Source organism: Alosa alosa, chromosome 6 (genome assembly GCF_017589495.1).
Source record: "Alosa alosa isolate M-15738 ecotype Scorff River chromosome 6, AALO_Geno_1.1, whole genome shotgun sequence".
NCBI lineage: Eukaryota > Metazoa > Chordata > Actinopteri > Clupeiformes > Clupeidae > Alosa > Alosa alosa.
This window is the reverse complement of record NC_063194.1, coordinates 29,224,826-29,237,922: the sequence shown is the minus strand read 5'-3', so window position 1 is coordinate 29,237,922 and position 13,097 is coordinate 29,224,826. Positions and strand designations below refer to the sequence as shown.

At 46.4% G+C, this 13,097-nt stretch overlaps 1 protein-coding gene across 2 annotated transcripts in view; it reads left to right on the top strand.

The window, feature by feature from the left end:
* si:ch211-180a12.2 overlaps positions 1-9,853 on the top strand; it is a 30,641-nt gene extending 20,788 nt beyond the window's left edge. For both annotated transcript variants that reach the window (XM_048245847.1, XM_048245846.1), the window contains exons 7-14: positions 1,081-1,146; positions 1,716-1,976; positions 2,556-2,606; positions 2,857-3,114; positions 4,735-5,169; positions 5,638-5,913; positions 6,749-7,060; positions 9,474-9,853. In XM_048245847.1, coding sequence (XP_048101804.1) covers positions 1,081-1,146; positions 1,716-1,976; positions 2,556-2,606; positions 2,857-3,114; positions 4,735-5,169; positions 5,638-5,913; positions 6,749-7,060; positions 9,474-9,484 — 1,670 coding nt within the window. In that variant the 3' untranslated portion in view covers positions 9,485-9,853. The remainder of the gene's footprint in view (positions 1-1,080; positions 1,147-1,715; positions 1,977-2,555; positions 2,607-2,856; positions 3,115-4,734; positions 5,170-5,637; positions 5,914-6,748; positions 7,061-9,473) is intronic.
* Positions 9,854-13,097: the final 3,244 nt, after the last annotated feature.

Here is a 13,097-nt window from a genome sequence, read left to right as displayed (position 1 = left end):
ATAACTAATAATATTTTTTCTGATGACCTTGTCCTGTAAACACTATTATGGTAAAAAAGCTCTTATAAGTATATATACTTTTGATCCTGTGAGGGAAATTTGGTCTCTGCATTTATCTCAATCCATGAATTAGTGAAACACACTCAGCACACAGTGAACACACAGTGAGGTGAAGCACACACTAATCCCGGCGCAGTGAGCTGCCTGCAACAACAGCGGCGCTCGGGGAGCAGTGAGGGGTTAGGTGCCTTGCTCAAGGGCACTTCAGCTGTGCCTACTGGTCGGGGTTCAAACCGGCAACCCTCCGGTTACAAGTCCGAAGCACTAACCAGTAGGCCACGGCTGCCCCACGGCTGTAGCCCCTCCCCTTTCTGTGGTCCTGTTTGCGTATCTGATAACTCCTCATCTCTGTGTCCTCCATCTCACTCCAGCATCTACTCATCTGAAATGGAATAACAATCTCATAATGGCCAAAGGAGTCCTGGGGGGTCATTCAATAATGCATGAAATAAATAAAAATAAATTAATGCATAAAATAAATAAAATATAGAAAATATTCATGAATGCATACAATAAATAAAATATAGAAAATATTCAAGGACAATTTAATTTGCTACATTTTGATAAGCACATCATTTGTTCACTGTTTGCCTCAAGCCGTAGATAGAGATACATCTGTACAGCTCTGATCCTGCTAGTCCTGAGCGCCCTCTATTGTAACACCTTTATCGCATAGAGTATCTCTGTAATGAGATCGCCCCCTAGTGTTTATATGCTGTAACACCTTTATCGCATAGAGCATTGTTTCTCTGTAATGAGGGGTGACACCATGGTGGAGGGAATCTTCTGTGGAATCATTTCCTCCAGTTTGTTCATTTTTTCCCCAAGATGAAGCTGCATTGTTCCTTCAACTGCTTTTTGAACTATCATAAACATAAACACCTCTTTTCCCCTCTATTTTCCCCTTCTCTCTCTCTCTCTCTCTCTCTCTCATTCTCCACCCTGTCCCAACACTTCTCCATTTCATGTGAGTTTGTTTTTAATCTAAAATGTTGTGTTGGTTTCTGTCGTGTGTCCCAGGACCCCATCACTCTGGCCGAGACACCCGTGTCTCCCGCGTCTCTCTTGTGTCGGCACCTCCTTACAGTGAGTCAACGCTACTTCACTGGGTCTTGCTCTCTCTCTCTCTCTCTCTGTCTCGCTCTCTTTCAGCCTCTCTCTCTTTCAGTTTGTCTCTCTATTCACTTCCCTTTTTCTATCCCTTTATTTCTCTCTCTCCATCCCTCTCTAACTTTTTCTAATGCTGCACAGTGTTTTGTTAAGTAGCCTCTTTCTCTCTCTCAACACATCTCTCCCTCTCTTTTTATCACTTCCTCTACACCTCCCCTTCCGCACCAACATGTTCTCCTTTCCCCTCTCATCCATTATCTGTCCATCTCATTCTCCCTCTCTCTCTGCAACACTTCTTCCCTCTATTTCTTTTTCATTCTGCCTCTCTCTCTCCCTCCATCTCATTCCCTCTCCCTCCCTCCCTCCATCTCTCCCTCTCCTCATCCTCCTCCTTCTCTCTCCCTCCCTCCATCTCATTCTTATTCCCTCTCTCTCCCCCTCTCCCTCCCTCCCTTCCTCCATCTCTCACTCTCCCCATCCTCCTCTCTCTCTTCCCTCTCTCCATCTCATTCTCATTCCCTCTCTCTCTCTCTCTCCCTCTCTAGGTGGACGTCTGTCTCGCGTCTCAGTGTCCTCCTTCTCTGAGAAGGGTCCTCTGTTGCCCCTAACTGCCCTGGGGTACTACAAACTCTCCACCCAGCAGCCCGTCTACTCATCTTCTGGGGGCAACAAGCAGCTCCTCTCCTCCGTCACCTTCATCCCCAACCTGTCTGTCCACAAGGGGGCAGTGTTCAAGTGCCAGGTCTCCTACAGGGGCAAAGACAAAGTGGTGGTGGAGAGGGTCTCCAACAAGTTCACGGTGCTCGGTACGTTTCAGTATTGACAAGTTCAGTATGCCGATGCGTTTCAGTGTTGACAAGTTCGCCGGCACGTTTCAGTGTTGACAAGTTCACGGTGCTCGGTACGTTTCAGTGTTGACAAGTTCACGGTGCTCGGTACGTTTCAGTGTTGACAAGTTCACGGTGCTCGGTACGTTTCAGTGTTGACAAATTCACTGTGCTCGGTATTTTTTAGTTTTGACAAATTCAGAGTGCTCGGTATGTTTTAGTTTTGACAAATTCACAGTGCTCGGTACGTTTCAGTTTTGACAAATTCAGAGTGTGCTCTATATGTTTCATTATTTTATTAATATTTAATAGTCCTGGTACGATTCAGTATTGACAAGGTGCTCGGTACATTTCAGTATTTCATGTATATTTGAGTCCTTTATTCAGTTTACAGTGCTCAGTACATTTCAACCGTTTAGCACAAGATCCTGGGCCCTAGTCCTGAGGGGCCCCCATTGTTCAACGTAATATTTAATGGTGAAACACACTCATCTCCTTCAGCGTATTGGAAAGAAGTGATAGCCTTATATGATCTTCTCATCTTTCTGTTTCTCTCAGCTGCTCCAGAAGTGTCCGAGATTAAGTTGTCTGACATCAGTGAGAATACAGGTACTACCCAGTAACAATAAAAGTTGTTGAAAAAGTCTTCACACACACAAATGAATAAACAAACAGAGGAGTGAATGAATAGAGAAAAAAATGGAGGAATAAATAAATAAATAAGCCCTTCCTCACAGACAGCAACACAAAGAATTGACATGTTTTCAAATCACACCTTCAAAATGACATTACTGAGGGATTTTGCTATATTTATTTAATATAAATTTATTCCAGTTTCTTCTCTGGTTCCGCGCTGCAGACACCACCATGCTGACGGTACAGGCCTCCCGGTTCCACCCTGACATCATCACGTTCCGCTGGTTCTGCGAGGGCGGGGAGCTGTGCCCGGTGGCGGTGGCCCCAGCGCTGGCAGCGCCACGACCCGATGCAGAGGGCTACTTCTCGGCCATGAGCCAGTGCCGACTGCCCCGGGCCGAGCTGGAGAGGGGAGGGACCAGGGTGTGGGTCACCGTGCACCACACGGCCCTCAAACAGCCAATCACACGTGAGACCAGAGGTGAGGACAGGAAGTGTGTGTGTGTGTGTGTGTGTGTTTGGTGGGGGGGTAAATAACAACAGGGGAACAAGAGAAGAGAGGAAAGGACAATGGAATCTGCCCAGAGAAGTAAGAATAAAACAACATAGCATAAGAGGGAATCAGATTGTCACACCCAAAAGTATGAAATAAGTGAAATATATATATAGTCAATCAGACAAGGACAAATATGATTAGTCACTTCTGGACAAATAAGTGGGAGATTGAATATTATCTGTTGAAACTATTTGTCTATGTATTTGTAAATGCCGTGTCCTAAGACAGGCCGGCGGGCAGCCAACAGAGTGACAGACCTTCTCATCCACCTCAGGGTAATCTTAAGCTTTCCAATGATATAAACGCCAAGCTGCTGTGATAAGCCAGCAGAGTGACAGACCTGCTCATCCACCTCAGGGTAATCTTAAGCTTTCCAATGATATTAACGCCAAGTTGCTGTGATAAATGGTTCGCGAGAAAATTTAAATGTGACATTAATCCAAAAATATGAAGAAAAAAAATAATGAAACCACATGCAAATATTATCACATCATACTTTCCCAGATATGGGTAGCCCAAACTGTCCTGAAAAAGGAAGACATAGCATGTATAGATGGCCATTACAATGACCAAGATAACTATCTTGTCTTAGATTAACTAGCTGAACAATACCACTGACAACTTCTGCATAATTTCATGGTGTACACTTTTTTTGACTATATCAGAAGTGAAACTCAGCAAAAATGCTTTGTGGTTGGGAACTTATTGCAGTATCATCATAACTATGGCTTAGACTACAGTACAAATATTTTCATCCATAGATAAAAAAATAACCTCTGAATTGTGTTACAAACTGCACCAGATTGATGGATTTAACTAGCCTGGGTGCCATTCCGCACTTAGTCCCGCCCCTCGGGAAGTTCGGTCTGGCATTGCTCCATTGTGGTGGAAGTATGCTCGCCCTAAATCGTGGGGACCAATCAAATCAGGCTTTACGATGATGGACAGGTGAGCAACAGCGCCTGGTCTATCACGTCATCTGAGCACGCTTAGATTAGACTTATGTTTGAAACAAAAACGCTGTGGCTAGAAGGATACATGGCTTTTAAGACATGGCTTTTTCCTTTGGGACCCTAATGTTAATTTAACTCTGGGACCCTGATTCCAACACTAAGAACCACTGATGATATGAAATGGGAGATTTTTTTTTTTTTTTTGCTGTACAGTAATGATGCTGAATGAGCCACCAAATCTTAATCCAAGGTTTTTTTAAAAGTTGGCAGCTCTGTTAGGGTAGAGTAGGGAGTAGGGGCAGTAGAACTCCTCAGCCACCTCAGGGTAGAGAGGTAGGGGCAGTAGAACTCCTCAGCCACCTCAGAGTAGAGAGGGAGTAGGGGCAGTAGAACTCTCAGCCATCTCAGACTAGAGAGGGAGTAGGGGCAGTAGAACTCTCAGCCACCTCAGGGTAGAGAGGGAGTGGGGCAGTAGAACTCCTCAGCCACCTCAGGGTAGAGAGGGAGTGGGGGCAGTAGAACTCTCAGCCACCTCAGGGTAGAGAGGGAGTCAGGGGCAGCAGAGGTGATTTTATGACTTCCTGTTTCCTAGGGTACATAAAGAAGCCCAGTGTGTCAGAAATTACCTCAGCCAATCACAACGGAGCACTGACGTTCAGCTGTGAGGTCACCGGGTTCTACCCGCCCGATGTGTGTGTCACCTGGCTGCAGCTGAAGAAGACGAAGCAGACAAAGACAACGCAACGCAGGCACCATAAACACCCAGGCGACCACGACGACGACGACGATGATGATGATGATGACGATGATGATGATTATGAGGATGAAGACAGAGTGGAGGTCACGGAGGGGATGCAGGTCTGGGGTCCGCTGCTCACAGAGCCCAGAACGTACCGGGCCACGGTCGTGCTGCGAGAGCCAGGGTCAGAGGTCAAGGGGGCGGAGCCTGTGGATGCGGTCATGTGTCGGGTCGACCACTGCTCCCTACAGGCACCTGTGGAGAGACTGTGGAGGAGAGTGCATGCCGGTAAACAACAACAACAACAACAACACACACACACACACACTGTGTTCACAGCCCCCAAAATGGTTCCTCACAAACTATCAACATGAACAAACCTCCACAAGCTGAAGAAATTGTCTTTAATTCAGTCCTTCAGAAATGGATTACTATTGCTGCACATACAAAAACCAAAAAGCAACAGCCTGTTTTCGTTCATTCTATGCTATTATAAATGTTCTCGCTCTCTCTTTTCATTTTTTAGATAGATAGATTCTCTCTCTCCTACATCACACCTTTTCCATTTCATCTGTCTTTCTTTCTTTTTCTCTCTGACTTCTGTCTTTCACAAAGTCAAATTCATGACAAAAAAGGCATTTCTCTTACCAAAGCCATCATACAAAAGACTGCATGGAACAAGCCTTGTAATATGTCTATATGTAGACTTCCATAGATTAAATCTCTCTCTCTCTCTTTCTCTGTCTCATCCTTCAGTCCCTCCTGTCATCCCTTCATCTCTGACGGTGCACTGGACAGGGGATGGCATTGGGGTGTTCTCCCTGCTGCTGAGAGGTGGCAGTGCGTGCACTACGCTCCTGTGGGCAGCAGGAGGCGCCACCATGTCCTCGCTGCACTCCCGAGAGAGCGAGGCCACCGCCGGCGACGGCAGCAGGGAGCTGACCAGCACCTGCGCTGTCCTCCGGTTGTCTGGGCAGCCGAGTCAGGGCAGGGGGACAAGCGTCCACAGTCACACCAACGGACACGCACACAGTAAGCAACTCCCTTACTCTCCCATCTCACACTCAACACCAACGAACACACAAACACACAGTAAACAACTCCCTCACTGTCACACTCAACACCAAGTCGTCTGTAAGCCTACCATTTCCTGGAAGGCACTCTGGACAGGAAGCCCCTGTGCAGGGGTGTCAAACTCATATTAAGTAGTGGGCCAGAGTTGTTGGAATGAGGCCTCGTGGGGGGTCGTCATTGTCATGGTCATTATCATTTTGCTGCATGGGTATCAGAGTGCTGTTTGATTATATCACTTATGAGCAAACAAGTACACAATGCACTGCTGTCATATACTGCTCTTTCTCTCTTGAAATGCCCGACTTCCATGTTAGTTTTTCTGCTTCTTCCTTCCTGAGGATGGTTTGTAGTGCTTTAATCAATTTACCATATCATACAGATATTGCTTATAACACATTGTTGAAGACAACTGGATGTGAATATCTTTTCTACAAATTTTTCCTTCCTACCCAAAACATCTGGGGGGCCGTATGAAACCTGCTGGCGGTCCTGATCTGTCCCCTGGGTCATATGTTTGACACCCCTGCCCTATAGTAAAAAATCAACTTAATTTGAAATTATATAATATCCCTTACAGAAATTTCAGGTTTCTGGCGAAGTTGGCGCAAATTTGCGGCAAGGTCATATTTTCACATGCAAATTAGCCGTGCCTACTGGTCGGGGTTCGAACCGGCAACCCTCCGGTTACAAGTCCGAAGCGCTAACCAGTGACCACGGCTGCCCCTAAATGATGTGGTCTCTGATGTAGTCTGATGTGGTCTGATGTAGTCTCTGATGTGGTCTCTCTCCACAGAGCCAAAGCCAATGTCGGCCATGTTGGAGTGTGAAGCAGAGGTGGCCTTCATCGATGAGGAGGAAGACGATGGTGTGAGGAGGCCTCAGAGAGCACTGGCGGATACGAAGAGCAACAGGGAGAGCACGGAAGAGAGAAGAAGTGAAGAGAGAGGGGGGGAGACGGAGGTGAGAAGAGAGGAGAGAGGGGGGGAGACGCGGCTGGATCCTGCCTCCATCAACACAGTGAGACTGGGGGAGGGAGAAGCACTCCGAGTCAGTGTGGAGATCACACACCCTGCTCTTAACGCACCAGTTTACCGCACATGGACAGGTAACACACACACATACACACACACACACACACACACACACACACACATACACATACACCCTGCTCTCAACGCACCAGTTTACCGCACATGGACAGGTAACACACACACACACACACACACACACACACACACACACACACACACACACACACACATACACCCTGCTCTCAACGCACCAGTTTACCGCACATGGACAGGTAACACACACACACACACACACACACACACACACACACACACACACCCTGCTCTTAACGCACCAGTTTACCGCACATGGACAGGTAACACACACACACCCTGCTCTCAACGCACCAGTTTACTGCACATGGGCAGGTAACACACACACATACACACACACACCCTGCTCTTAACGCACCAGTTTACCGCACATGGACAGGTAACACACACACACACACACACACACACACACACACACACCCTGCTCTCAACGCACCAGTTTACCGCACATGGACAGGTAACACACACACACACACACACACACACACACACACACACACACACACACACACACACGCAACCATGCACGCACACACACACACACACGCAACCATGCACGCACGAGCGAGCGCGCACATACACACACACACACACACACACACACACACACTTGATTTCTTTTTTTGAATCCGCCAATCAAATTTCTTACAGAAAGGATTCAAATATTCTCAGAGATAACACAGCTTTGACATTCAAGGGTACATAAAGCATTGCTTACGCCACACAGCAAGGCTGCCTATCACACACACACACACACACACACACACACACACACACACACACACACACAAAAGGGTACATAAAGCATCGCTTACGCCACACAGCAAGGCTGCCTATCACACACACACACACACACACACACACACACACACACACAAAAGGGTACATAAAGCATCACTTACGCCACACAGCAAGGCTGCCTATCACAGCTAAGATGGAGCAGAATTTTGCCAGCTGTTTAGACTTTCCTTTTGGTAGCCCTGCCAGTCTTAGTCTACTAACAGTCAGTTTGTGGACATGTCCCAGGCAGCCAAATATCAATGCCACAAACTTACATGCATAGCCTAGGTCACTGATCTTTGCAGGGAGGGGTTGGTATTTAGTCATTTTTTTCCATATGCAGACCATAAACACAACCTATTTCCAGGACTAGCACCTCCTTTCTATCTGTATCTACGAGCACAACATCAGAAGTGTTAGGGATGTTACAAAACACATCATCAGAGCTGTTGAACCAGTCTGGTATTACACGTGAGTGTTTATACATTTTTTGGAAATATATATTGAACAGAACTGGCAATGAGATTAACAATACGGTCATGGCGTGTTGTGTGGCCTTTGTACATATTACAACCATTTACAATATGAGCAACTGATTCAACGTGATCAGAGTTAGAATGCATTATACAGTGTGGATAGTGATTTTCAGGGTACCATATAATGCTGGTTGTATCTGGTTGGTAGCACCTGTAGTCTGGCCTTAACAGTGGTGTCCAGGGGCCCATAATGCTGGTTATCTGGTTGGTAGCACCTGTAGTCTGGCCTTAACAGTGATGTCCAGGGGCCCATAATGCTGGTTATGTGGTTGGTAGCACCTGTAGTCTGGCCTTAACAGTGATGTCCAGGGGCCCATAATGCTGGTTATGTGGTTGGTAGCACCTGTAGTCTGGCCTTAACAGTGATGTCCAGGGGCCCATAATGCTGGTTATCTGGTTGGTAGCACCTGTAGTCTGGCCTTAACAGTGATGTCCAGGGGCCCATAATGCTGGTTATCTGGTTGGTAGCACCTGTAGCCTTAACAGTGAAGCAGAGACTGTCCTCCCCTATTGCAGCCTTTCTGTATGAGAGGTAGAGTGGTCAGCAAAGCACACACACAGGAGCGAGTTGCACACACACATACACACACACACACACACACACACACACACAAGCATGCACGCACAAGCATGCACACACTTATGCACACACACACACACACACACACACCACCTTCTTCACACTAGTGTACAAGACAAGGACCTGGGCACACATGTACCCACCCATGCATTCACCAACACCCACACACACACACACACACACACTGATTGATTAAATAGCATATCACACAGGGTGTTCTGTTGTGATTCCTTGTGACAGATCCTAAGGGGACAGTACACAAAGGACTAGCTCATTCATCTATGCCACACAGTCATGTCAATTCCCAGAAAAATAGCAGACAGCATTAACCAAGAAAGAATTGGCACTGCTCAAAGCATGGCACTTTTTCAACTTACCTTGTGCAACAACAACAAAATCAATTTAGTACTTTACTAAATAGCAGCTTATCAAAGCTGCTTTAGAAGCAGACTGTGTTTCCCTGCCTCTCATTCTGGTTATATTGTTCCCTCTACATAGCTCAAGAATGATGCACAACTAGGACTGTTCTGGTGCAGAAGACTTACCTTCAGCTTGATCGCCCAAACATCCCACTTCAGGACACGTGCCTTATGTAGAGGCTCTTTAACTCAATCAAAACTATTTCATGTCATATTTATTTTGTATTACAGTCTATCTATTTAAAAGGACTCAATCTCCCTCTCTAACTTTTGTGACTAATGCAACTTTGTACTGTTCATTAGTAAAGATTATTTTGTCAAATAAATATGATTGTGTGTATGCTTGAGTCTGTGCGAATTAAAGTTGATTTAACAATTTGCGATAAATACCCTCCCTTCTGTATAAATAAACAATAAGCCATTGTATGGCTTCCGCTGAGGCTGAAAGCTTGCCTTCGATTCTTGTGTGCGTGTGAACTTGTTTTTTCCTCGGCTGACGCGTAGACCAAATTAGCTTGTCTTTTCACTCCAACTGCACTCAATGCACAAACAATCGACCCCATTCAGACCTCGATTTAGCATATCGGATAGAGTTTGCATGACATGTAGCGTTACCTATCTTACTGTATATAAAATATCAGATTGCGTCAGGATAGCGACTCTTTTCCTCTTGTCGTCTTTTCGACATCAAGAAGTTGGCTACCCAAACGAAGAGTCAAGTAACACAACTATGAGAAGTTGATGCAAAGGGATATCATTGGACAATTTTGAGAAGTGAAAACCGAGAAGACGCCAGCACAGGTAACTGCTTTCAAAAGCGACTGTAACCCATTGCAAGTTGCCCAGGTTACTCAATTCGTATTAGACCTGAACATGACAATCGTCACGCTGCTTTTTTGTTGGCTGGGATTTACACATTGCCTCGGTGAACCACACAGGCCTATGTCTGTTCCTCTTTAAAAACCGGACATATCAACATCAGGAACTAGACTGCAAAGTATCAGCTGCAGTTTTTCACGACACATAATTATGTTATGACTACACTCTTGATTGTAAGTGCGCACGGATCAGACTGATTAAACGGGTGAACTAGGGCTCCCTGGGTTGCAGTCATCTACAGCCTAATTTCTAGTAGCCTAGCGCGGGCATGTAACATATTCGAACACTTTTTAAACTTCTAAGAGAACCAAGATTCAAGTCAGCTATGGACCCTGATGAAAGTGTCCTTTCCCGTTTTGGACGGACGTTCTGGGCTACCTTGGTGAGTGTTTTTATTCCTAATGAACACAGAGGAGATATTCTGTCACTTAACACTTAACGAGATATTCTGTCATGTGTATCTGTCATTCTGCTACTATCATATATTATTCTGGTATACTATCATCTGTATACTATACTGACACAAAAATGTGTAGTAGGCTATACAAAGGCCTTGCAGGCCTGTACATTTTTTTGTTGTAGGCAGTAATCCAAGCACAATGTGATGTTACAGTAGACAACGCATTCACAAGCCACTAAGCATATGAAGTTGTTTTGCTGTAAGGAAGTGGTGTTATCAGTCATGTATTGTATCATTAGTCATACCACTAAACCTTTTCTTCCGTCCAATATATGTAAAGGTGCCTCTAATGGCATTGTGTGTCTTTGTTTAATGTTCAATTAAGCTGGTGAATGACAGTGTTTTTATGAACTTCATTAAAATGACTTCTCTTTCTCATTATGTCTTTCCACCCCCTCTTCCTTAACACACACACACACACACACACACACACTCATTACACACTCATTCATTACTCACCCTCAGGCCTACATCACAGGCTCGGTGGTCAGATTTCTGAGAACAGAACCTGACCCAGTGGGCCAGGACGGCCAACCCATACATGATGAGGAAGATGATGTTTCTAGTGAGACGGCCGACCAGAAGTGCAGGGAGGAGCCCCCAAAGAGCGACTTGACCAGGACGGACACGGCTGTGCCCTGCCGCCTACCCACAGTTCCGTGGGAGAAGTGTGAAGTCGTCACAGATCATCGCCATGACAGGGAAACAAATGTTTACAGTGTTCAGTATTCCAGAGTTAAAGGTGGAGAGTCTGGCCCGAAGGGTGATGAACCAGAGCGAAAGAGTTTTGATGTGAAAGATCATTTGAAGCCAGACCTTACTGCTGAGGGTGAGGAGGAGGAGGAAACGCAAGTCCAGGATTCCAGTGTCCGTGAGGACCGTTGCAGAGAGACCATGGACATCCCCATAAGCCACACAGAGCATGTTAGGGACCGTGGTGACGAGGCTGGCACACTGGCTCCAGAGGAGCATGATGCTTTGAGAACCAAACTCGACGGTTTAGAGATGAGTGACGACTCCGCTGCAGGGAATTCTGGGATTGCAGTAAGAAGTGAGCTCTGTGGCTCAGGTGAAGTTGACGGTGAGGTCAGAGGTCAGAAAGACTCACAGGAAGAGGAAGTGATGGATCAGGAAGTGGATCGTGGAGATGACCCAGAAGCAGAAGCTCCACAGTCCAGTGCCATCCACACAGAACAAGGCGAGACAGTGGCCAGCGTCCTCCTCACTGAGCAAAGAGCCCCCGAGTCACATGCCAGCCTTGCCAGCCAGGAGGAGACAGCGCCCGATGCTGCCCATCAAGACCATGACGCACCACTGTCCCTCACCATGCACACAGACCAAGAAGAGGAAATCCACGCACTGACTCACAGACTGGTGGAGGCGGTAGTGGCGTCATCAGTTGAATGTGTAAATAATGAATTAAAAACGCAGGATCGCCTGGAGGAAGTGCATGATGAGAGTCATGCACAGGTATCAGTGGCCAGCCTCACCTGTCCAGACCAGGTGGACAGCGCACGCGACCTGAGGGGACAACAGGAGCCGACTTCAAATCAACCTGTTGAACCACTGACTATATGGTATGACGGAGAGGCAGGGGAAGATACTGAAGCTGTACATTCATCTGGAAATGAAGAGCGCAAACGTGGGCCACAGGGAGAAGGAGAGAGATCAAGAGGCGAAAGGATTGATGAGCCTGCTGATGATCAACTTTCATGGGAGAACACGGAGGAGTCAGGGGAGGAAGTAGATGATGACAATGACAAACAACGTGAAGAAGACGACGAAGGGAGAGAGGGCCAAAAAGCTGAGGACTTGGTGGAGGTGCTAGAACAGGAACAGGAAGTAGAATTGCAGTTACAAGGCCAAGTCACAGAGTGTCATGACATTGATGAGCATCTGTGTGGAAAAGTGAAAGACTTTGTGAAGGAAGAGATGATGGTGCTGGAATCAGTTTGTGAAGAAGATGCCACAGCAGAAGTCAGTGATAACAAAGAGCTGTGTGAAGGAGTGGAGCACATTAGCTCTGAGGAAGACTATGGAGACAGAGAGATTAAGGAGCACAGCAGGAATGACAACGCAGCTGCAATGTTACAGGATTTACCAACAGCAGCTGGACCGGTCACTGTGACGGACACAACACACACCATTTCAGAGGTGATCAAAGAGGACCTACTGCTAGTTAGACAAAGTGCACAGGAAATGAACGCAAACCCACAGGAAATGATGGATGTTGACAGTGAGGTCACAGATATTACCCTGGACGCTGGTGCAGAGGAACTGAGAGGACAAAAAGCAGAACCACTGAAGGAGGAGAGGGTGGGAGGAGAAGAGGAGGAGGAAGAAGAAGAAGAAGAAGAAGAAGAA